Source organism: Galleria mellonella, unplaced genomic scaffold (assembly GCF_026898425.1).
Source record: "Galleria mellonella isolate WM207_F2 unplaced genomic scaffold, CSIRO_AGI_GalMel_v1 utg173, whole genome shotgun sequence".
Taxonomy (NCBI): domain Eukaryota; kingdom Metazoa; phylum Arthropoda; class Insecta; order Lepidoptera; family Pyralidae; genus Galleria; species Galleria mellonella.
The window spans coordinates 326,834-354,617 of record NW_026442016.1 but is presented as its reverse complement, the minus strand read 5'-3'; the positions used below and the strand labels follow the sequence as shown (position 1 = coordinate 354,617).

Genomic DNA, 27,784 nt, shown 5'->3' with positions numbered 1-27,784 from the left:
GGAGCATTAATTATTTATTAGCGGGCAGTATGCGTACAATAATAGAAGGAAAAAATAATGATAAATTACATCGATAGATTCACATATTTAACGTAGGTACTTTACAATTTTTATTTAAATCCATAACAATTTATGATTTATAAGTCTATGGTACTAAAAAAGAAATTAAACACTATTAATAAAAATAATTAATTTATTTTTCATAATAAAGAAATAGGTACCTATTAGGTAAGGAAACAGTTACCTATCGATTTAACATTTATATACATTAACTTACATATAAAATTATAACGTGTGACATGCTTTGAGCATAAATTTATAGAGAGATTATTAGTTATCGTTATTTGGATGCACCAAATAATCTTTGACTATCAGACAATAGTGTTGCCTGTTGTGTTATTAAATTAAAAAATTAATCTCAAAAAAATATTTATTTATTTCATAGTTTAGATAAAGAATTAAGCTATGGACCACCAAGATTAAATTTAGAGTAGCTCTGACTTTTTAAATTTAAATCATACTGGTCCTTAAAGCAATAATGGTTAATTGAAAAAGTTTTGTGACATTGTAAAATATTTTTATAGTAGAAAGTGTACCATTATTTAGCTTAGTAAATTGATTTTACCCTATTAATATTACAAATTAAAAAAATTGTAAAGATGTTGGTATGTTTATTACTCAATCACTCCTGAACGTATTTGAATGAAATTTGGTACACGGGTAAGTTATTCCCTAACTTAACACATAGCATACTTTATAAATATAATTATTCATGCAAACAAAGCCACGAGAATTAGTTAGGATATAAATATACTTGATGCGGCCATCGGATTTTCATCTTCACTTGTCTTTCAATCTATGCTTCATCCACTCCTTTTAAGTAAATATCTCGTTCATTATATCATCAACGTATAATATACTTATAATTCTAACGTTATTTATATCTATAGGCCAAGGTTTACCACTTTGAAACAGGTGGGTCATCGACTTTTTTTATGGCCTGTTTGTTGTTCATAGTAGAAAAAAAAATTGTAATGGCCAATTATTTACATTTTTAGATTATACACACAAATCATCGAGTCTCAAAATCGGGTTAACTTTTTGTCAGCTAAATGTCAAATTAGCTGACTCGTTTTTTTTTAAGCAGTGTTCTATATACAATGTATCTTGACGTAATATTTAATAAATAAAATGAGTATTCACTCATTAAAAAGATGCAGAAATTATAAGAAAAAATAAATATAGCCGTTATAAAGGAGTCACTTATAACAATTTATCACGCAAAAGTGTATAAAAAGCTGTTGCTTTTCTCGAATCATTTATATGGAGACACTCTATCTTCTCGTATATAATCTAAGGTACAGTGTAAATTATAGTTGAGTTGTAACTATCATTGATACTAAATCAGGCATACAGCTATATATTTTTTTTATTGAATCTTAGTAGGTCAAAGCAACAAAACTCATATGTAATTATATAGGTAGATATATCACAATCATGGGTACATTATGGTATATATTACATACATAAAATTGACTTTTCATTACAAAATATAGATAGAGAATTTATTAACATTACGATCTCATCTATTCCGCAAATGTTTATTGCCTGGTTCCTCATAACACAAGATATCCTAGGTTGAGGACTTGGCAATTGGTGTGGCACTTATTAATATTTTAATAGAACGATTCACATAATAAATCTTCCAGCGCAATTAACACTGTTTAAATCCAGGTACACAAATTGTTTTTTAAACTCCTTCAATGTTTTCCAGGTTTTTTCTGTAAAAAAAGAAAATTGTTTTTTATTAATAGGACCTAGGTATAGGTATAAAGAGTTAATGTACATTATGGAAGGGGGGGGGGCGATATTAGTAATGAGAACTGGTGGTCCAATTGATAGCAATATACCCTGTTAGGTCGATCTCCATGTAATCTCTTCTGGAAGCCATCATATTTAATTTATGGTCAACTTGTCGTGGCTACCTGCTCTGACTTTATATATAATAATAATTATTGCTACAGATAGTGTAGGCATGCTGCTGTATAGTCCCAGTATAGAATAGGCCTTTTTTTTCATGTGGGTGTCGTAAGAGGTGACTAAGGGAACTAAATTGTCGAGAGATGAGCAGCACCGTCCCTCTTAAAATATCACCAAAGCCCAACTTTTGCGGTTATCGACTTGTTTGCCAAGCTTAGCAACTACAGTCAAAACTCCCCAATAGATGGAGGCCTATCTTCAGCTCTGGACAGTTAACGGCTGATATGATGATGATGGTATGATAGTGTAGGCGAGGTTACCATTCTATTTTTTCCGCATAAAAAATGCATAACAAGCATGTTTGTTTCTTTTATCTGTAACAGCCTTTGCCAAAGTGGGCGATAACGCCCCTTTGTGGGCACTGCAGGCCTAGAAAAAAACGAGGGCGTTGTGTAGAGGCTTGGGGGTGATTTGTTGATTTTGAAGTAATAGTGGTTTTTAAGTAGGTGAAAAAATGGGGGCGCTAAATAGAATTTATTCTCAAAGTGGGCAGTAGACAAAATAAATTTGGGAACCCCTGATCTATAGGTAGAACGCACACGCCGGATGCATTTACCTTCACTGGAGGATAATTAATATCCTGTCTTAGGATAGAAGGTTTGGAGGAGAATTGAAATCCATGCTCAAGAGAATATTCATATTTATAGATAGACAGATAGATAGATACTCTTTATTGTTTCCTCCAAAAGATTACAATATTGTTTATATTTATAATAGGTTTACCTATTATAAATATAAACAATTACATTTTTTTTTTTTTTATGCAACTTAGAATGACAAACAAGCTGACGGCCCACCTGATGGAAAGTGGTAACCGTCGCCTATAGACATGAGCAGTACCATGGACGTAGCAGAGTATACTGTTTCACCCATGATACCCCCCATGCGTTGCCATTCCTGAGGACTCAGGTGTTATTCCTCTGTACCCAGTATATCTGTACCCAGCCATATCCCACCCTTCAAACCGAAACACAGTCATGCAAACACAACTGCTTCACGGTTGAAACACGAATGGGACAGAGGTACCCAAGCAATCGACTTTTGTACAAAGTCTCCCTCTGGTAAATAAATTTACTGTATAATGTGCGTGAAAAGCGCATGAAATGAGACTTATATTGCATTTTCAACAAATATCTCATTTTCATTGTTCCTGCATATTCTAATGGGAGACAGGCATGACAGATATGTTACATTACATTACATACATATCTGTACCATAATTGAAATTGCGCTAAAATATAGCGACTACCGGGAAAATTCCACTTATGGGGGAGGCTAAGTTCAGCAGTTGACAGTAAACGGTTAAAATTAGTGATTTCTCGTTCAATATTCAACATAGTATTATATAAATTACACTTTGACATAATTGAGCACGACAACGGATTTAAAAGCAACAAAAAGGCAGGTAAATAAGTAATGAGTACGGAGGCGAATTGTCATTATTTAAAATTATTTATAAAATTTAACTGAATAATACTTAGCAGGTATAACAATAGTTAAAGCTGGATATATAGAGTTAAAATGGTCCGTCCGTGTGGTCCCAGCATAGAATAGGCCACCCCTTCGTTTTTCGTGAATGTCGTAAGAGGCGACAAAGAGAGGGTAAGGAATGGTCAGCAGCGTCCCTCTTAAACGATCTAAATAAACATAAGCCTAACTGCGCTTGCCAATCCGCCTGCCAAGCGTGGTGACTACTGGAAAACCAAGGAAGAGGCTCGTATTCAGCAGTGGACAGTTAAGGCTGACATGATGATGATGATGAAATAATGCTTAGCAGATATAATGATCATTAAAGCTGGATATAGAGTTAAAATAAATAAAATCTTGTTACATACACAAAGCAGGTATGTTTTGTTATACGTGTACATGTGGATGGACTGAGCAGATCCATGTTCATAAGCATGTCTATTTCTGAATGAGTAAACTCACACCAAAGTCGTCTGATGTCTACAAACTACCAACAATATTATAAATTTACAGCAGATATGGCGCAAGAGCAGCATGAAGGTATTTTGAACTCCTTCTCTATCAAATTGCCAGATTCGTCGAGGGCGGCCATTTGGCGGTACTGATGCTTTTGTATGCAAGTCGCGTTGTACGTTGACTCGTCCACATAGATTATGCTCGAGCAAGGCACGTTTGCAGGCCTGAAAAAAGAATAATGATATTTTTTTATACAACTTAGAATGGCGAACAAGCTGACGGTCCACCTGATGGAATGTGGTAATCGCCTATAGACACGAGTTACTACTATGCCATGGTCATAACAGAGTATACTGTTTCGTCCATAATACCCCCAATGCGTTGTCATTCCTCAGGACTCAGGTGTTATTCTTCTGTACCTTGTAAATTCACTGCCTTTTCTACGCTTTAAACCGAAACACAGTAGTGCAAACACAACTGCTTCACGAATGGGACAGAGGTTTCTTAAGAAATGGTCCTGAATCACTTTCATTCATTGGAGCCATCATTTCATCTAGTAGAAAGTTTGACTGTATGCAGTGTTGATCTATGTGGATGGTGTTGCCACTCATAAATATTCTCCATCGAAGAAATTGTTTATTTTTAAAAATACTGGTAGTAAACACCAAATTATTTTTATTGATTACTTTAAATTGCAGAATTGTTTGAGAAGACTTTTTGTGAAATTAAGAAACTACGTACTATTAAGAGGATAATTTTGATAATGCCCACTTTATAAATTTAAGTAAGGTAGGTACATACCTGCAGATTTCAACACGGAAACCTTGTCGCGGTGTCTTTTTTTGATTTATTATTATATACCATTTATCGTCATATGCAGCTTCGGGGTACACAACCTGAAAACGTTATTATATAATTTGTAAATACGGTCTATTTTTGTATCAAGATACTGAACTGGTGATGGATTTTTGGCTGCTATACAGAAATAATTATTTCCGTACGGCATTATTAGACATTGTTATCCCCGAATGATAATAATCTGTCTACAAAATAGGTGTATGTAATAATGTGTGTGTAATAGGTTTTTTATTATCATCAATTTGTGATGTAGAGTCATAAATAACAAATAAATACCACGACACCAATACAAATGTTTGTACTGTGTAGAGATCGAACCTGTGACCATTGGAACTTCATATATCCTTTGTAATAATATATATATTTGAACTATATAGCTTATTTTAATAATTGGCAGGTTCCGCAGGTTGCCTTCGTTGAAAATAACATGCGGTGCTAGGGGAATTTTATATCTGATGTTCTGATATCGAAAAAAATTCAAAATAATTTAAAATGGTGTTAATAAATGAATAATTAAATAAACAATTCGACTAAAATATTGTCTTCGACATTTTTTAATGGGTGATAATAGAATGGTAATTCCGTCTGCGCTAACGGTATATGCTAGCGGGGTACGAGTGAGGAATGATTGGTGAGAATGAAAAAGCAGGTCATCGCGATGAATATATCTGGAATTCAGTACGACGGTTTCCAAGGGAAATCGAGGGGAGGTCGATCTGACAGGGTGTATTGCTAGCAATGAGGTTGGTAATCCCCTATAATTATATAAGGAATTACCAGCCCTTAATAAACCCACGTCATCACCACTACCCTGTTCTAAGGACTAGATATTTTCAAGTATCTTACACTAAGTCTATTATTAAAAAAGAAAAATAGATACCTTCTCCTCGGAGTTACAAAGTTCCATCATTTGATCTGGAGATCCTATCCTTTGTACAATCTCTGGCGTATCTAAAATATCTACGTTGAATCTATATTTTGAATTTTCCAGCTGTAAATGAATACATTACTAAGTTAATAAAAACTACTTAATAAGATATTGCTGCAAAAAAATTCAATTTCGTTTGAAATCATATGAAATGTCGATTGGTATCTTCATCGATTGAGAACCGTTTTTGATAATTTATTTATTTGTGTTTACAACTTCTTATTAAATTATATATCTATGGAGTGATTGAGCAGAAACAAAACGCCGTTGATACAAGGAGGCGCATGCGCGGTACGTTTTCTTTGATTTACTTGTAGAGGAATAAAATATCAGTAACTGTATACCTAATATTAAAAAGTTCTTTTGTGATAAACTTTAATATAGGGTTAATTTATATGCAACAATAACTACAAATAAATATACTTTTACTAATAATAAATGCATTAATGCTGACCTCTTTTAGAATAGCAGCGACTCGTTCTGTGGGATAATTAGGGATGCTCTCGCAGATACCATGTTTTAAACAATTATCGTCCGATATCTGCGGACGGAATAATGGCGCTCTTGAAGTTGGCCCTGGGAACACAACACTGTCCCTTAACGACGGTTTGGAGTCTTCTTGTGCTGAAATTGATAATGAGAATTAACATTAATATTCTAGATGGACATCTTCTTTTTATAGTTCATTAAAGTTTCTACAAATACCTACGAATCTGCGATATACTTACTGGAATTATTTGATTCATAGATGTTTAGTTTTGAGCCTATTCATTGTACAGTATCTCTAAAAATAGAGCAAAATACTAGTATTATCACAAAAATTAAAATAATTAATTAATAAGTATTTTATTGATGCAACAATTTTTTGGTTATTTTTATTACATAATGTAAAAAATGTGTCTATTAAAAAAATAATATACTTCTTACCTCTCCTATTACTAACTATAGGATAAGGCTTTGCTAAATCATTTACAATTTTGAGCGACGAATTGCTATTTCTTCTGTAACCTTCATCTACTGTGCTTGTTCTTCTGTTGTTTTGTTCATTCACTCTCTTATGATTAAGTGGGATCGATCGTTCGCTCATATGTGATCGTTCATTCGATCCCTCCAAATATCGTTCTGTAACTCGTTCATAGCTCCGTCTGTTTCCTATACTAATTTGCTCTGTCCTGACTGGGTCTCTTGAATATTCATTTCGATTTTCTGAAGATGTCTGATATTCTATGTAGTCATTATAAGTAAACGCCGGTGTCGATGTCTGTAACAAAATATAATATTCTATATTAGACAGTCGGGTTTAATTTTTAAATGGATTAAAAATATTATGGAGGATTTCATTTAATAGAAATAGTTATTAATTAGAGTTTCATAAGAACCATTCTTATTAAATCAGTTTGCATTTAATCCATTTGTTTGGAGTTACATGCCATAGACGAAGAAAATTTCAAACTTTTAATACAGACTTACATATTTGATATTATAAACAATTAGTAATTACTCTGTATGAAAACAATAAAAAGGATTCCAGACAAATTATCATATTGAAGATTAGGCAGCATGGTCTCCGACCTTAGCCTGTTCCACAACGGAACAAACGTACTTAAAAAAAAACAATAAAAAGTGTAATACTCTGTATTTAAAAGAGGTAAAATAATATACGCATTGCATACAACATAATCAACAAACTTTCAAGGTCATTTACGTCCACACAAAACTAATTGTGCTATTAAAATATGACAATAATGATCCACAAAATAAGTGTCATTATTATGATGACGTTTACCAACTCCTAAAATCTTAATGAGTGGTATTATTATAACATTTTTCATACAACAAAAATGAACAGTTTAACATGACTCAGAATATAAATAGGCATTGAAATGTGTACCACCATGTCAAATTTACATCCGTGTCTGGTAAACTATAAAGAAATTAATTTATTGAATTTTATTACTGTGAGAGACAGTCGTCGACAAGTAACTCGCTAACAAGCCAACACAGAAAAAATAATTAAAATAAAGCATTAAGTAGTATATTTCCGGATATGTATTTTTATGTGCAAGAAAAAAAGACTCAGAGAAATGGAATATTGTGTTCCACAAAAAATATTTCAATTGTGGCAAAACCAGTTATTTTGATTTAAAAAATAAACTAATAAATTGATTTCGATAAAATTTCTATGGGATTAATCTACAAACGTATTCTTTCAGATAATAAAATAATTTTCCAAGTTGGTTTATATCTGAGAGAGTTGCGTCAACAAACATAAAAAAACTTCTTCTTTTTGAAGTCAGTTTTTTTTTAATGGGTGATAATGAAATGGTAATCCCACCCGCGCTATCGGTATACACCGGCGGGGTACCAGTGAAGGATGATACGTGAGGATGAAGTAGGTCAGTTGGCCCATCGTGACGAATTCACAAGAATTGTTCACGATGGTTTCCAGAGGGAACCACGTGGAAGTCGACCTAATAGGGCATATTGCTAGCAATGGGGCTGTCAAACTCAATTGCTAACAATCCCTTTTCCCCCTTTTGAAGTCAGTTGAAAATAAAACCTTTTGTCGTCTTTTGTTTCTATTGCGCTCTACACTTTGGAATTTGATTAGTAAATTAACATAGCCATTATACCACTAATAACTTTGCACTACTTTTGAAGTTTCAAACATTTTTTGCCACCAAAATCGAAATTGTCAATGGTATCTTACTAATAAGGAACATTCTTATAGCTTGATTAACACTTTGGTTCGCTATCAGGGAACTTTTTAAATCAATCAGTTATATTTTTTAATTGCTTCAATATTGCCATACTTTAGTAAGTTTCGTTAAAAGCCTCTTAAAAATCAAGACTATAAATCTTCGAAAGCCAGAAGTAAAGAATGTAAGTACTTTTGCGGTTTGCGTCATCATTTTTAGTGACGCAGACGGTAAACGCATGAAGGTATATATACCTACGTATAATTGATCCACTGATAAGAAAAAACTTACAAAGTAATTAAACTGGTAATGTATACGCAATTCTTTATATGCTATGGTTTGCTGATTGTAACTAGATTAATCGAGTTATTGTTTGACGATTTATTAATAATTAATATTATGAATTACCTAGCCGTGTAGTCTCGGCATAGAATGGGCCATCCCTTCCTTTGCCGTGGGTGTCGTAAGAGGCGACTAAGGGTATTTAATAGTTCAGGAATGGGCAGCAACGTTCCTCTTAAAACGTCACCAAAGCTTGCGGTTGTCAAGCTGCAAACTGTGTCAACTATTGGTAAAACTCCCCCAAGGGAAGGGAAGTTCAACAGTGGACAGTCAACGGCTGGTATGATGATGAGGATGAAGAATACCTACGTAGTTTCAATGAAATTTTGGAATTTTCAAGTGTATTTGTTATATTTTTTGTTTATCTTTTTTTATTTCCTATATTGTTAAATACAACTACAGTATATTTATTTATTCACAGATAATACATATATATATTTTATACAACTTAGAATGACAAACAAGCTGACGGCCCACCTGATAGAAAATGGTAACCGTCGCCGATAGACATGAGCAGTACCATGGACATAACAGAGTATACTGTTTCGCCTATGATACCCCCCGTGCGTTGCCATTCCTGAGGACTCAGGTGTTATTCTTCCGTACCCAGTAAATTCACGCCATATCCCACCCTTTAAACCAAAACATAGCCATGCAAACACAACTGTTTCACAGTTGAAACACGAATGGGACAGAGGTACCCAAGCAATCGTCTTTTGTACAAAGTATCCCTCTGGTAAATAATACTATACTAGTACTTATATTGTGGTATTAGTAGAATAAATTTAAACAAAAACCACTAAGCGTGGGTCGAATTAGATTATTGAAATTTTCAAATCAACAAATGATTGTAAATAATATAAATAAATATGGATATAAAAATAAGATTGTAGGTAAGTAATAATAATTAAGTTATAGCTTATTTTTTGTCTCTTTGTGTGGTTTATATTATAAACCACAATGGAAGTAATTGTCCTTCATAAGATATATAAATTAAAAAATAATTGACTTTTATATTTATTTGTAGGTTAACAGTATTTGTTATAAATAGGCAATCGATGTGAATACTAAGCAGTGTATATTAGGTTGCTTAATTTTATTGGCGCACTGCCAATTCCATTTGATATTTTGAACGGCTATTCTTATATAGGTAAAACATTTTAGTAGGTAAGTATTTAAATAATAATAAACATGCTTTATTTGTATTTATCAAAGTAGTGGTTAGGTCCGATCGTGAGGTGGACAATTGTCGTGAAGGAGCGTAAATATAAATCAGCGGAATTAAGATAGCTGATGGCTAAATAAAAATGTTCTACTTATCTCTCTCGTAGGTATTAGGATTTTTGTTTATAGAAATTAGAATGGCAAACAAGCTAACGGCCCACCTGATGGAAAGTGGTAATCGTCGCCTATAAACATGAGCAGTACCATGCATTAAAGATTGTGCCCCAAAAAATAATGCGACTTCATTTGTGACAAAACCAGTTATTTGATCTGAAACCTAAATGACTAAATCGATTTTGATAAAATTTCTATGGCATCAATCTGTAAGTGTATATACCTTTCAGATAAAAAGAATTTTCCAAATCAGGTTAGAACTGACGGAAGTGTGAGGTAGCAAACATAAAAAAAAAAACACAACAACCGAATTGTGAAACCTTATTTTTGAAGTTGCTTGAAACAGACTTATTATAAAATTAAAAAAAAAAAGTATTTCAGCATTAGTTATTTAGTACCCATAGTACAAATATTGACCCAATATAATTTTGGGACTAGATGCCACTGAGTTATGTTTAGTTTTTTTTTATTTACATCGCTCCAAGCTAGGACCGGTCTAGACTATAGGCACTTGTATATCATGTTGATATTTATGGTATTGTCGAAGCAAATAACAGGTTAAGTATGATTAATGTTGTAACTATAATATGCATAAACGGCGCCTTCATGCGTATATCAAATATAATTTAAACAATTGTATTGAAGGCCGTGGACTTGTAAACCATTTGATTTACAGATAAGACGTATTCTTGTATATGACTTTATTTATTTACTACAAAGCACTCAGTATTGACGTGTGGTCCAAGCATAGAATGGACAACCCCTTCCTTTACTGTAAATGTCGTAAGAGGCGACTACCAATTTCAAATAAATATATTACACATATGACATACAAAGAGCGGTCTTATCACTTAAGCAATCTCTTCCAGACAGCCTTTGGTTAGAGGAGAAAAGAAAAAGCTGGTAGCTATTTGGCACAATAAGTATGTATAGTAATGCAAATAATCATATAGATACTATACCTACATATGAGTACTTATAATAGTATTTATTACATAAATAAATATATGATAAATATGTAAAATACATAACATACATTTATTAACACTTACATAATAAAAAATAATTGATTAATATGGCATTAATAAATAATAAATGTTAGGAGTTACATATTTTTGCAACAGAAACACAGACACGATAAAAACTGCGATAACGTTGCGAACGTTCACCTCTAGACTTGTGTCATGATATTGATTGAAGTTGCTTGTATTTATGATTATTATTATAATATATTTTTTTTATAAACTACGAATGTGGCAAACAAGTATACAGCCTGTCTGATAGTAAACGGTTACTGTAGCCTGTGAACGCCTGCAACACTAGGGGTGTCACGTGCGAGTTGGCAAATTTGACGAATCCCATACTATAGTTTTTACGTAAAACATCGGCGTGGAGCTCATTCCACAGCCTGAGCGTTTGTGGGAGAAAATTCCTTTGAAACTGCACTGTACGTGACCATTCAGTTTCAAGCGTGTGAGGATATAACCTCATAATGCAGATGTAACTAGTTTCACAGGAAGCGATTTAAAGATAAGTGTTAACATCGATGTATATAGATTGTATATAGTAACTTAGTATGCCCCTTGAAAATTTAAAAGTTATAAATGTGTGAGTAAAATATTTAGAAGGTTTCGACTAGGGAATATAACATGCTTCTGTCTGGATCGCTACTGAAGACGTTTCCTCGCAAAAAAACAGAGCATCGCGGCTGTATATCACCATCATCATATTTGCCGTTAACTGTCCACTGCTGAACATAGGCTTACCCCATAAGGGGACTTTTGCTAGTAGTTGCAGAACTTGGCAGGCGGGTTAGCAACTGAACTTAGGCTTTGGTGATGTTTTAAGAGGGATGCTGTTGCCTGTTCCTCGACCATTAAGTTCCCTTAGTTATCCCATACAACACTCACGAGAAAGGAAGGGAAGGAACGTGTGTATATGGCATCAGATATTAAAATAAAAGGTTGAAGGCGCATACCATATTAACGTAGATAAAGTATAGTATAATGTATCTACTGATAATTAAAGGAAATTCAATAAAAGAGGTAAGACCAATCTGTCTAAACAGAACTTAATGATAATATAAATAAAGAAATAATTGACTCGACCACAGCCTATTGATATGAAATAAAATATCGATTAATTTAATGAATGTTTCCATTTGTTACTAATTTCATTTAGTGAGTGTTTTGTGATAATTTTAACAGTAACCTTTACAACTCTCGTTGATAACTTTTGAATTTCTACTACATATCTGAATTACCTATCTGTCTAATTCGCTTCATATTATTATATTATTTCTTTTTTCTCAAGAAAAAAAAAAAAACAATTTGGGCCTCATTTCTATGATTATTATTTTTATTTATTTTTAGCAATACACTAGCAATATATAACAGATATGACAGAGGTAAGTATATGTACAAAGGCGAGCTTAACTCTAAAACAGCTCTTTTCAATCAAACCCAAAGTGGAAAGGAGCATCAATTTCAGCGTGTAGAGTGGTGCACAATATTGTTACAATTCTCGAACAAGAACTAGACGAACTTAAGTTAATACATCACTAATTATATCATATTTAATCATAAATTTAATACACACACAAAAAAATAAATATATATTGTTCGTAAAGGTAGATTATGTTTCGAGAGTTCATTTCTTCCGTAACAATTGTAAAAATATCGTCTATTGACTTTCAGAAAAAGGTAAGAAATTAAAAAAGAAATACAAGAGTTGCGACTCTAATATTTGGAAATAAACGATGAAATTATTCAAATTTTAACTATTATTAAAACTGAACGTGCTATTAAAACCACTAGCTTTGATGTTATCTTTTAAACATGGGCTGCATTTATCCTTTGTTAGGAAATCTTTCCTCTGATTCTTCACTATTCGCTAAAGCGAAATAACAATTATTGTTATATTTTCACACTTTTTGAAGTGTCGTATAAACTTGATGGAAAATAATTCATGCTCCGTTTTAAGGTAAATGATCATTGATCTTATTAAATCTATAGTAGCTGTACTCAAATTAGAAATTTTTTAACATCTCTGTAAATTATTGATATCCATTAATCCTCTATTTCTGTAAGATAAAAATCTGAGAAATCAGTTCACAGTAGGATAGTGCTGATATATCCAAAGAAGGTAAAAACCCTTAAAATAAAAAAAAAATACTAGCAAGTTTATAATTTATTATTCAACTTAATGTCATTTGGGAAAACAAAGGTTTTACCTATAAAACATCCATTGTTGTCACGCAATATCCCGCTATAGTTTTTCCCAGTTACGTCTATTATTGAAATATAATAAACTAGTTGTTGCTCGCGGCTTTGCACGCGTGGAAGATAAATACATTTCCAATTTTGGAACCAAACCAAAATTTCCCTGTCAATTTTCTACTATAAAATGTGAAATTCAAATAATCTGAAACGCCATAAATATCCATTTATGCTCCAATAGATGTAATTCAATATTAACTTAAAAAATAACTTTCATGCAAACTTCCCATTTCTATCCCTCTTCCCATTAACTTGAAATTTTCAAAATTTATTTTTAGTGGATGGTTACCTTATAAAACAGGTTATGTTCTTAATGATAGTCTTCTAGAGTTAGTAGTTTTGGCTGTACATTAATATACAGACAGGACAAACAATTTTATAATTATAAATTTTCCTGCAGGATATTATTATAGGAGACTATATATTTGAGATAAAACTGTACACAGTACATAAATTTATTAATATAATAAATAAGAGGTATTTATCGATTGTTGTTTCGAATGCCCATATTTCATCGACATATTAGAATTCAACGTTTTGATTGAAATAATTAACACGCTTTGTTATTGCTATTTTCTAACACAAATTTTTTTGCTGTGGTCCCGGCATAGAATGGGCCACCCCTTATTTAGATAGATAGATAGATAATTTATTTGCATTACTTACTTACAGCACACAAATTACATATACAAAAAAAGCGAGATAACATAAATGATAAAAAAAAATTCATAAAGCTTAATACAATTTTCGTTTGTGAGTGTGCCATAGCAACACAAAATGGCCACAACTCAGTTTGTTGCTTCGCCCTCAAAAGAGCAAAGCACTGATATTCTGTTGCGGTCAAAGGGAATAGGGTAACAATAAAACAATGTTACCAGATTATCCGTACAATAAAAAGATAGATATACATTATTTCCCGTAGGAGTCGTAAGAGGCGACTAATGGAACTTATTGGTCGAGGGATGGGCAGCACCGTTCCTCTTCGAACATCACTAAAGCCTAATTACGGTTGCTAACCCGCCTGCCAAGCGTATCAACTACTGGCAAAACCCCCCTAGGGAGAGGCCTATGTCCAGCAATGGATAGTTAAAGGCTGATTATTATCGAGATGATGAAATTTTTTTAAAAGATAAGGTTAGAATGATGCTGTGACGGTGAATGTTGAAACGTATAAATGAACTCAGGCCAGTCAGCTCATCGTGGCAAATTTATAAGAAATTAACCAAGTGGTTACTTTCCTCCCTGTCACCAAAGTTAGATGGTGTTAACACTAATACATAGGGGGGAAAGGGATTGTTAGTAATGGAGAATGGTAATGGAGAATCCCATTGCTAGCAATATACCCAACCAGGTCGACCTTCTCGCGGTTCTCCCTGGAAACTATCATGGTTAACTCCTGATAAACTCATCGTGGTGAGCTAACTGGCCTGTTTTCATTCTCATCGATCACCCTTCACTGGTGCTCCGCCAGCGTATCCCGTTAGCGCACGCGAGGTTACCATTCCATTTTCACCCATAAAAAAAAAAAAAAAAACTAATACATGCCTAGACAATGGCGGACCGGCATAAACGTAGTGGGTATGCCGTGTAATTGATTACAACGGAACGGTCAGCAAACTACCCTGCAAATTGTATATCAATCGCTCGGTTGAGACGCCCTGTGTGACACTATACTACTACAAGACTGTCTTATTGTTACGCTGTAAATCTTATGATAATATATCAATTTTAAAGTAAAACTAAAACTGTTAAATATATTAAAGACTATTACTGCACCAACCGGAGTATTTATTAATGATGTATCAAACAGATGGAAATTTAAAATGACACACGGAGTTTTTATTATATATATGAACATATTAGAAAATGTCTATAAGTTGGAGCTAACAAGAACAATAATATAAAAATACAAATAAAAAATATCCACTTTAAATAAAAATCTTAATTAATCCTAATTTGAATCCTGCTTATTATAAATGTGAAAGAGTATAAAAATGTTTAGATATTTGATTGATTAATTACTTTCAAATAGCTGAATGGATTTGAATGAAATTTGGTACGCGGGTAGGTTATATCCTAATTAATATGTGGGATATTTTATGATTAAAGCAGATAAAGTTGGGTAAAATTGCTTATAATATTATAAATCTCAAATTAAATATACACTCTAGTACTTTATATTATACAATATAGGTTATTTTATTATTACGTTGTTATGAATTATTTATCATAATTTTTATGTCTTAATCATAACTAGCTTCGGTTTATTTTATTCGAAGGACAAGGCGTTACTATATTTACATATCTATGTCGGTATTGATATGGCTATACACAGTAGGTAATTAAAAACTATTGAGATTGTTTATTAAGAATATAATTATAATATGTACTTGATTCAGTAACTTTTTATCTAAAGAGAACAAAAAATTAATTTTGGATTATTTTATGTACGGAACCTTTAACGTTTGAATTCAACTTGCACTTTAGTTTCATTTGTATTAATGATTTTTCTTATAGACTATAGTTTATACTGTATAAAAACAATACAAAAATGACAGTGATAAAATGGTGGAAAATACTAAATCAGAGGAAAACCTATAAATAAAACAAAAACTATTTCGTAAAATATACCTACCTAACAAAAAGGATCACTGCGTTAGGTTGACTGGAAGAAATCTCTTTTATATATATATATATATATATTATATCAGTCGTTAACTATCCATTGCTGAACATAGGCCTCCAACATAATATGGGTTTTGCCATTAGTTGCCATGATTGGTAGACGGTAAGCTTGGATGCAGTAAGGCTTTTGGTGTTAAGTTAGTTTTAAGAGGGACGCAGCTACCCATTCAGCGAACATTATGTTCCCTTAATCGACTACGACACCTAAAAACATTAAATACCGATTCTATTAAGACAACAAGGCGACAAGGTATTCAATGGTGACTGAGAATCACTTTAACATATTAACCAGGTCGAGAAAATTGCGGTTTTCCCTGGAAAATTATAATGGTTAATTCCAGATGAATTCATCATGATGGGCTAACTGGTCTGTTTTCATTCTCATCTATCACCCTTGACTGGTGCTCCGCCAACGTATTCCGTTAGCGCAGGCGGCGTTACAATTCCATTTTCACCCATCAAAAAAAAATCTGTATATTTTTTGTTATATTATAAATATCAAATGCGTATATATATATATATATATATATATATATATATATATATATATATATATATATATAAAACAGACATGGATTACGTTTTTAAATCATTAGTTTTTTACGTTTCGCGACCTTCCGCGACCCACTTGTAGATACTTGGGAACCCTTCAGGAGGGATCATTTTCACCCATTAAAAAAAACGCGGCAACAAATCTATATATTCTGTATCGATATTTTTTAAATAACAATGAGTAAAACATAAAATTACGTATCTATATAAATATAAAAAAAACCAATAAAAAAAAAGTAAATAAAAATTTAAAAACCAATAAAAAAAAAAAGATTGTAAACATCCAATTTAATGTTAACAATCAAATGTATGTACCATTTTATATTTGTTTTATTAAGCCAAATTGATTTGAAAATCATCTTGATTTCTACAGAAATTTGATATCAGATATCGAATGCAAGTACTTGCTTCGTTCACTGAATCACATTCACCGGATCCGTTATATTTTATGCCCTTCATTAATTAAAACCGTTTTGTAGCATTCCAATCTTAACTGCATAATATTTTAAAAATATATACACCAAATTAAATAAGACCAATAAAGGATACAAATGAATCATCATGATCGGCCTAGAACTAGCCTTTTGAAATCAGTTGACAAGTATCTTAAGGTTTTTTTTGTAAAACTTGTAATGGTGAATTAATTAATGACATTTATAAATACGAAAACCAAAAAAACCGTCAATAATTAGAACTTAATTCTAATTATACTTAGTGGCAATAGCCAATGCAAATGGTTTTTTTTATACAATTTAGAACGGCAAACAAGCTGACGGCCCACCTGATGGAAAATGGTAACCGTATCATGGACATAACAGAGTATACTGTTTCGCCCATGATTCCCCATATGCGTTGCCATTCCTGAGGACTCAGGTGTTATTCCTCTGTACCCAGTAAAATTATCTTGTATATAATAATTTGAAAAGAGTAATTGTTGAGTTTCATGCGAGTTCTTATTAGTAGATAACAAGATCGCGAACTCAGCAGTGTACTAATAATAAATTGACGATTTAAAAGAGCTTATAAACAAGTCTGTTTGTATTAAAAAAAAAGTATAATGGACCGGGTACAGGTTAGCCTTAAAACTAATTGCAACACACGTTCGTAGACGACCACGCTCAAATCGTTAGCACAGACACAATATCTTTTTTTTATACAACTTAGAATGGCAAACAAGCTGACAGCCCACCTGATGGAAAGTGTTAACCGTCGCCTATAGACATGACCAATACTATTGACATTACAGAGTATATTGTTTCGCCAATGAAACCCCTCATGCTTTGCCATTCCTGAGGACTCAGGTGTTATTTCTCTGTACCTTGTAAATTTACAGCTATATCCCACCCTTCAAACCGAAATACAGTCATGCAAAGACAACTGTTTTACGGTAGAAACACGAATGGGATAGAGGTGCCCAAACAAACGATTTTTGTACAAAGTGTCCCCTCTGGTAAACACATTATCTAAATGTTGGACATTAGCATATTATCATGTAATATAGGGGAATACCTATTTTAAAATCGTGACGCAGTTAGACGTTTTCTATCTACAAATAGCTAGTGCATAAATTATACATTAGGCCAGTGGTAATTTTAAATAAAGGTCTGTTTATATTGCGACGAACGGAACAGTTAGAGAAAGAACGCAGACAGATGAGATTGTTTTTTTTTAATGAGTAAAATGGAATGGTGACGAATAATAATATCGATGACAATTAAAGATTTTGTCCCATGAAAAACCGACTTCAATTGTGAGAAAACCAGTTATTTTTATTTAAAAACTCAATTACCGAACCGATCTTGATAACATTTCTATGAGACCAATCTGTAAGTACGTGTATATTCTTTCAGATAAAAAAGAATTTTCCAAATCGATTAGAACTGACGGAGTTATGAGGTAGTAAACATAAAAAAATACAAGCGAATTGAGAAACTACTTTTTTTGAAGTCGATTGAAAAATCAAATCGGATTCACGGTGATACTGTCTGGTGAGTCATCTTCGAGTATTAACAGTTACACACACTAATAGTAGCGGAATTAACCAAAATAATTCTAATTAAGTATATCAATCAGTAATATGGCTTCCACAGGATAACACCCAGTTCAGTAAAATCTTTTTTTTTATTAATTAGTTTTTGCTAGGTATATTACTGTAGTATTTGGAGGGAGAAGTAAAGAATATCTATATATCTCTGTCTATATTTATCTTAGTATTGCACCCACAGTGTCAGATTGTTATTGCACGTTTTAATATGACTAGACCTTTACTTGAGAGAAATTTCGAAATTGGTTTTTTATGTTTATTTTGGGAATTCAATTCTGCAAATTGAACGGTGTATCACACTTGGCGATTGACGTCACACGTCTGCAAATTGACGCCGATAATATTTTTTTAACAAAATGCCAATTGTTTTTTTATCTTTGACGGATTGGTAATATGATTTTTTGTTTTATTATAGTATTGGATAAATACGATCTGTAAATAATAATAAAAAATAAAATACGCTTCGACTATAATCCTCAATAGGGTTAACTAATTTAACTTAAAAAAACTTGTTTTATATTTGTTTGTTTTATTCAACTTGGAATGGCAAACAAGCTGACGGCCCACCTGATGGAAAGTGGTAACCGTCGCCTATAGACATGAGCAGTACCATGGGCATAACAGAGTATACTGTTTCGCCCATGATACCCCCCATGCGTTGCCATTCCTGAGGACTCAGGTGTTATTCCTCTGTACCCAGTAAATTCACGACATATCCCAAAACCGAAACACAGTCATGCAAACACAACTCTTCACGGTAGAAACACGAATGGGACAGAGGTCCTCGACTTTTGTACAAAGTAACTTACAACTTAACTAAAAGACTTATTAAACTTGTTGGATTTTCTTAAATTAATTTGGGATTGTCATATCAGCCCTTAATTGTCCACTGCTCCTCCATAAGAGGGGTTTTGCCAGTAATTGCCACGCTTGGCAGACCGGTTGGCATCCGCAGTTAGGCTTTGGTGATGTTTTAAGAGGGACGCTGCTACCCATCCTTCCATCATAACCTCTTACGACACCCACGGGAAAGGAAAATTTAATAAATATGGGATTATAGATGTTTTTAAATGTTTTTTTCAATTCTTTCAATTCATACACTTTAATTTGTAATTAGAGTTTTTAGTTAACTTACGATGTTAGATGTCTTGTAAGTCTATGTAGACTGTATACTACTCGGCCATAAAGCTCTATATATCAAATATAGGGCCAATATTTTGGGTTGAATTTTAATCTGTTACACGAAAAAAGACTTTAATTAGGATAGAATTAGAACAAGATTGGCACGGCAGTGATCTCCGTCTTTGTGCACACAACAATTATATAAGTGAATTGAGAATCATCTCCTTTGAAGTAGGTTAAAGACGAGAATAGGCACGTTGTGGTAGGTCGGACACGCAGAGAGAATGTCGGATATAAAGTTGACTAAACAGGTAATTATAATACGGATGTCGGCGAAACTAGAGACGTTCGCATAGAGGTCATTCACATCAGGTTATATTTTGTCTACTCCTACAAGATATTCAAGATAGAATCATTATTTTTCTACATTCTTCATGTATTTTATTTTCTAGACTAATTGTTCATTATAAATACATATATATAATTAAATTGTAATTATATTGTTGTCTGTAGGAGATATTTAAGAAAAATCGATATGAGGGATCTCAATAAGAACAAAAAAGTATTTTTTTTTATCTGTCTGTTTGTAACGGTTATGAAACGGTAATTTATACTGCGGGCAATGGAAACTGGTTCGTGCCTTATATTGGTTACTTATTTATAATGTACATAGCGTCTATTTACTTTAACAAAAAATAATATGTATATACATTATTACTCTAGCATAATTATGTCAGTAATCCATAATATATAAATATAAACCATATATTTTAAATCGTATACAAATTTTCACTTGGCATTTAGGATAATCCCATTATTCGGTCTAATTTCTATGAAGTGTATTTTTGTATAATTACACTATTATATGAATAGGGGATTCATAAAAACTAAAACTTCCTTCCTTAAAACGGCCGATTTTAACTATTATATTACAGTGTATTGCCATTTACGTTTAAATTGAGAATTTTTTTTGATGAGGGATAATGGTATGGTAACCCCGCCTGCGCTAACGGAATACGCTAGCGGAGCACCAGTGATAGATGAGAATGAAAACAGGTCAGTTAGCCCATCAAGATGAATTCATCAGGAATTAACCATGATAGTTTCCAGGAGGAACGGCGAGGAGGTCGACCTGGTTGGGTATATTGCTAGCAATGGGATTCTCAGTCTTCATTACTAACAATCCCTTTCCCCCCGGCATATAATATGTTCAATTGTTTATAATCTCAAGTTATAATAATATATAGCCGGATATACGTAAGCTCAAGTATAACAGGTACTAGTACGCCAGTTTAATACTGAGTCGACGCACTATTAAACAAAACAATGTAGAAAAAAAATTATAATGGTCATAAAAAATATGGTATTATGGTATATATATATATATATATATATATATATATATATATATATATATATATATATATATATATATATATATATATATATATATATATATATATATATATATATATCCCGTGGGTGTTGTAAGAGGCGACTAAGCGAGGGCGAAGGATAGATAGCAGCTTCCCGCCTGACAAGCGTGGCAACTACCGGCAAAAGGGGGGAAAGGGGTTGTTAGTAATGAGTTCTAACAGTCCCATTGCTAGCAATATACCCTAACAGGTCGAATTCCACGCGGTTCCCCCCGATCATTTTTACGATGGGACGATTGAACTGCCTTTTTCCTTGCCTATCATCTGTCACTGGTACCCCGCCAGCGTATACCGATAGCATAGGCGGGGTTAACATTCCATTATTATATATTAAAAATAAGTATGTACATCATAATTTAGGTAGATACTAGATAATGCTTTAGTACTCAGGAATGGCAATGTATGAGGGGTCTTAGGAGTATGGCAATATACTCTGCCATTACAAGTTTCAGATATAATGGATTCATAATAGCAAAGCGATTTTTTTATGGATGATAATGGAATGGTAACCCAGTTTGCGCTAACGGTACGCTGGCGGGGCACCAGTGAAGGATGATAGGTGAGAATGAAAAGACAAGTCAATTAGTTCATCGTGGTTAATACACCTGGAATTCTGTACGATGGTTTCCAAGGGGGTCCACGTGGAGGTCGACCTGACATTGTATATTGGAAGTAATGCGACTGATAGTCGTTACTAACAAGCCCTCCCCCCTAGCAAAGCGATTATACAAATGAGAACTAGTAGCAATCGAGTTACATAATAAAACCACAGGTGGTATTTTAGACAAATACCTATATCTTTATATGAATCAATTCTCCTAATCACGTAGCTACGATTTTGCTGTTATGTATGTAAACAATTTTATTTTTAAACGGTCATTATTATGCATAATAATAATATTTGAACTTTGTAGAACTGGTATTTGGATTTTTTACTGGTTGTGATTACTAGTACATAATGTAAAAAATGGCGCCCACAAAAATCACAATTCACTATTCGACGATTCATAATTATTGTGTTTTACATTTAATTACAGAACACCGTCATCAGACATATTATCCTTACAAAGATAATGTTTTTGGATGAATTTTTAGTTTTTTTTTATACTATAAAGGTGGCAAACAAGTATATAGTCCGTCTGATGGTAAATGATTACTAACAGCCTATAGACGCCTGCAACACTAGGAGTGTCACGTGCGTGTTGCCGACCCTTAAGAACCGGGGGGAAAGGGATTGTTAGTAATGGAGTTTGACAGCCCCATTGCTAGCAATATGCCTTATAAGGTCGACCTCCACGTGGTTCCCCCTGGAAACCATCGTGAACAATTCTTGTTGAATTCGTCATGATGGGCTAACTGACCTACTTCATCCTCACCTGTCATCTTTCACTGGTGCCCCGCCTGTGTATACCGATATCGCGGGTGGGGTTACCATTCCATTATCATCCATTAAAAAAAAACTCTTAAGAACCTTTAATATACCCTTTTTTATACTCCATATATTTCCAAGGAAAACATCAGCAGGTAGCTCATTCCACAGTTTAAGGGTTCGCTGAAGAGATGTTTTCTCCCATGAACACTCAAGTTATTGAATAAGCTCCCTGCCGTGGTTTTTCCGAGAGACTACAGCATGGGGTTCTTCAAAAGGGGGTAAAGAGGTCTCTTCAGGATCGGCAACGTGCCATTGCAGGCATTTATAGGCAGATTAACACACGAATCAGGTAGGCCATATGCTTGGATAGGTAGCAGTAGCTCCTTACTACCACTTATCAGATTAACGAACGTTGGGGGGAAAGGGATTGTTAGTAATGGAGACTGAGAATCTCATTACTAGCAATATACCCAACTAGGTCGACCTCCTCGCGGTTCCCCCTGAAAACTATCATGATTAATTCCAGACGAATTTATCATGATGGGCTAACTGGTCTGATTTCATCCTCATCGATCACCATTCACTGGTGCCCCGCCAGCGTATCCCATTAGCGCAGGCGGGGTTACCATTCCATTTTCATCCAATAAAAAAAAACACGAACGTTTGAAAGATCAGCTATAACAATAAAAAGTTTTTAAATATATTGATAATAAAATTATACATCTCTAAAGAGGCGCGCAAATCCTTTTTTTTTATAACGGCTTTGGACGTAAATGTAATAGTTAGGGATTTAAAGAAAATAATATTAAAGGCAATTAACTAATTAACTAACGTAATGGTTTAATAATTATGTATTACATAATAGCATAATAAAAGTATAAATGCTACTTGTTCTATTTGTCGGAACAAGTTTTACTTATCATGTACTAGTTAGTACATTATGAAAAACGACTAGATTTATCGCCTCACGACATTACTCGGAAAATATATCGACTATGTCACGGCAATTAAGCGTTTTAAAATCGAGATAAGAAGTCATAAGTTATCATATTAATGTAAACAAATAAACAAAATATACCTATAAAATGTATCTCGAGTTAATTACCATTGTCATTTTAATAACACTACTAGTAACAATAGCTATATATATTACTATGTATATTTTATATATATACCTGGCATATTTTGTAAACAATCTTCGTTAAAATGTCTCCTTATCGAATTTTATTATTTAAATGTGAATCAGACAAAAGACTATTAAAATTCAATTGATTAAATATTAAACTTTTTTTTTTTAGTAATGTTATTCATTATACGTGTCAAGATTTCCAAATACGTTATATAAATAAAAAAAAAAAAATTGTGTACAGATAGCATTTAACCTGTTTTTTTTTTATACATAAATATAAAATGAAACCTTACAATATGCACGACCTGTCGCTTATAGAGAAGAAAGTGGTACTTTCATTTTCAACACTAGCCGACTGCTCGATCAATAAAATTAATGATTGGAAAAAAATGTAAATACTCACCAGACTGATCCAAACGAGACATTGAATAATCCAATACATTATGCTCTTGAAAAACATATAACCATGTTCACAATGTTTCGTCGACCACAACGCGCGCGTGGTGTTTAATTATTAACTTACATGACGAAATTCACGCGATTTATTTGCGACTCGTAATGACGCAGGGTCCCAGCCTTATTTGTCGATATCGATATACCTAAACGTGCACCTCTTTACACGTACGTGTGACAACTGACCGACCGCACCGGCTGAGCAGTTCACGCCGTCGCGAGACAATAAATCGAAGACCTACACGGCTCCTTAACTTTACCATTGTACACGGAACGCATAAAAGGCGGGGAGGCTCATTTTAAGATGGCCACTTTTTAAGGACAGCAGCTGTTCGATTTTTCTTGCCAATTGCACCCATTCACTTTCAAGTTCGAAGTTCAAAATGTTGTTATCGTGCATTCTCTGTTGCTAAGGTTAATTATCACTTCTCTGTTGGATAAAATATTCAAATATATTGTCGCAAGTTTGGATCTCACGATCGTTTATAAAAATTGTGTGAATTTAAATTTGCGACTAACTTTCCGGTGATGAAAAACATCGATGAAAAATTAAATTAACTGGAGTGGTGGTGATAGGATTGTTCTTTGTCACACTGGATTCTAATACGCTTAGCAAAATGCGGGTATGTCGAGTATTATAACGGCAAAAAAGTCGGAGGGAGAAGGAGTTGTGGGTATCGAGATCCAGTCTGTGAGGTCGACCTCCACGCAGTTTTCGCGGAAAACCATCGTGGTTAATTCTTAATAAATTTATCACGATGCTTACATTAACCTGGTTTCATTCTCACCTATCATCCCTCATTAGTGCCAAGTGCCAGCGTATGCCGATTTTGTGACTTCAATTATGGGAAAATAAGACGTTTTGATTTCAAAACTAAACTACTAAATTGATTTTTCAACCGACTTCAAAAAAGGAGGTTATCAATACGAATGTATTGTTTTTATATTTAACTCGGTCAGTTATAAACCGATTTGGAAAATTCTTTTTTATCTAAAACGAATCGATACGAAACCGATTAGTTTCATGGAAATGTTATCAAATTTCGTTCATTACTTTAGTTGTTAAATAAAAATTACTGGTTTTGTCATATTTGAAGTTTTTTTTTTTGTGTAACGTAGTATTGTAATAAAATAACCAGCAGATGTCAAGTTTGGTATACTATTTTAAAATTAATTTTAAAAATTCTTTCATTATTAAAGTCTGTTGAAATAACTGCAACAGTCGATCAGTCACTGTTATTACACCATTAGCGATTACTGTCGTGAGCATATATTTATTAATTTAAAATAGTTTTAAATTTATTCCAATAATTATTCTAAAAATTATAACTGTATCGATATAATTATAACTCTCCTAAGGTCATGCCTATGGGAATTTACAATATGTATTATTATAATTAATTAAATATATACCGGAATATATATAAAATTATTATGTTATAAATATCGTTGACGTTATTTTTTGTATAACTCTTATAATATTAAATAATAATCGAGGAATAACTACATGGGACAGTGACATAACACTAGGTGTCATGTCGTATTGGGAGGTTAGAGATACGGTTTGGGATAGAGCTGGCTGAAAGAAATTGCATGAATTATTTGCACCAACCGAAGAGAACACTATTGAAAAGAAAAGAATAAATCTTTATAAATCTATACATAAATCTGTTTCCTAATAGGTTATGTTAGTTACTAGATACCTAATGAAGCTAATTATTTTAGTATTTTCAAGTAGTCACCAGAAAAGCAATATTATTTTTTTATTTATATGCTTCTGTACAAACACTTTTAATTTAGATATTAGGTTATTACAAAAATGTACAGAGATGGACTTATCCCTTCAAGAAATTTCTTTCAGTCAATCTTGAGAACTTGAAAGGAGAAATCTACGGGGTTTGTATATAAAGCGTAACATATATGGTGCAAATATAATATGATAAATAATAAATTATATTATTATTAATTATTATTAGTAGTAGTTAATAATAGACTAAAGATAAATAAATAAATAATATTAATAAATGTAATAAAAAATATAAATAAATGTATATGAATATAGAATAACTATTATACATATAATTAACTCAACTGTCAATAGTATTGTAAAATCTTTTTCTTTGAGTTTAGTAGGCATGAAAGCTCTGTACCATTCTGGTATTATATGAGCGAGATTTCCAAAGTCTGGCAGTAATTCCAATGTATGATGTTTAGGACAACACACGGAGATTGGGAATTCTAAAGGGAAATTCCTCTTGGAGATAATCCGCAACGGAAGAATCAAACAAAATTTTATACAACAAGGACAGGATGTACATATTACGTCAGTACCTTATTGGGATTTTCATACAATTTCAGGATATGTCTATATATTTATAGAAACAATTGTCGGAAACAACAAAAGATCGTAAGTTAATGATAATGATTTTGATCATTAGAAAAGTTATTACCCACTTTACATTGATAGTCGTTATATTTTAACTAGTGATCCGGTCTGGCTACGCACAGATAGATTGTCTTTTCGAAAATAAAACAAACTGTTACTCGCTAATATTGTAGCTTTATGTAGATGAAAGAAATTTTAAAAATGGTTGAGTAAATTCTATTATAATCAAGTATCTCTCCTCTTTATAATATTAGTATAGATATATGTAATATTAATACCATTAAATGAAACTAAAGAAATTATTTTAATAAAAAGATGGTTCTATTAAGTAAATAACTATTCAAAACAAATCTTAGAAGGAAGAAGTTCAGACAGTGCAAATTATACTAACTGGATCAACCAACGGGAGATTTTGTACAAAAGTCGTCTGCCTGGGTACCTCTGTCCTATTCGTCAATTTTATTATGTTAGAAACAGTTTTTGTTTGTTGAAAAAAGAATATTAAATTAACGGACCTTTTCACTGACAAAAAATAGTCGTACAATTGGTTTCTAACCTATTTATCTTCTATCCTATGTTAATATATTGAGAAATATTTTTACATAGAGGTTTTTATTGAAAATTGATTATTAAAAAAAAAAAACTTACAAATAAATTTAGAATTAAGATATAGATAGTTTTACTTGAAAACACCTCATTGAAACCTTTATTACTTATTTAATTTGTATAAGGTTTTAAATTAATACTTTTTTTTCGCAAATTAAATTGGCAAAGAAAGTAACAGCCCTCCTGATGGAAATTGTTAACCGTCGCCTGTAACCAGAGAGAGACTTTGTTCAAAAGTCGATTGCTTGGGTACCTCTGTATCATTCGTGTTTCTACCGTGAACTAATTGTGTTTGCGTGGCTGTGTTTCGGCTTGAAGGATGGGATATGGCGTGTATTTACAGGGTAGAGAAGAATAACACCTGAGTCCTCAGGAATGGCAACGCATGGAGGGTATCATGAGCGAAACAGTATACTCTGTTATGTGTATTTTACAAAATATAAGCGATAAATTTTTAATTCTTCCTGTGTATACCACTTAATCCAGGTGCTTAATCCCAGGCTGGAGACATTTTGCCCGCTATGCCATCCTATTATTACGTTACTGGTCGTGAGAATATAAGTTTGAAAAAACTATTAAAATAATTATAGCAA

At 32.8% G+C, this 27,784-nt stretch overlaps 1 protein-coding gene across 2 annotated transcripts; it reads right to left on the bottom strand.

Annotated features, from left to right (window-relative positions):
* Nucleotides 1–179: 179 nt before the first annotated feature.
* LOC113513204 (protein spaetzle) lies at nucleotides 180–24,411 on the bottom strand. Of its 2 annotated transcripts, none has more exons than XM_052893308.1 (7): nucleotides 24,150–24,411; nucleotides 6,677–7,010; nucleotides 6,204–6,373; nucleotides 5,702–5,812; nucleotides 4,765–4,859; nucleotides 4,003–4,187; nucleotides 180–1,781 (listed from the first exon to the last, which is right to left on the bottom strand). In XM_052893308.1, exons 1-6 carry the CDS (start codon nucleotides 24,204–24,206, stop codon nucleotides 4,007–4,009), a joined length of 948 nt encoding a protein of 315 aa, XP_052749268.1. In that variant the 5' UTR covers nucleotides 24,207–24,411; the 3' UTR covers nucleotides 180–1,781; nucleotides 4,003–4,006. The 2 variants fall into 2 exon arrangements, with proteins under 2 accessions (XP_052749268.1, XP_052749267.1); XM_052893307.1 differs by having other exon boundaries at nucleotides 4,019–4,187.
* Nucleotides 24,412–27,784: the final 3,373 nt, after the last annotated feature.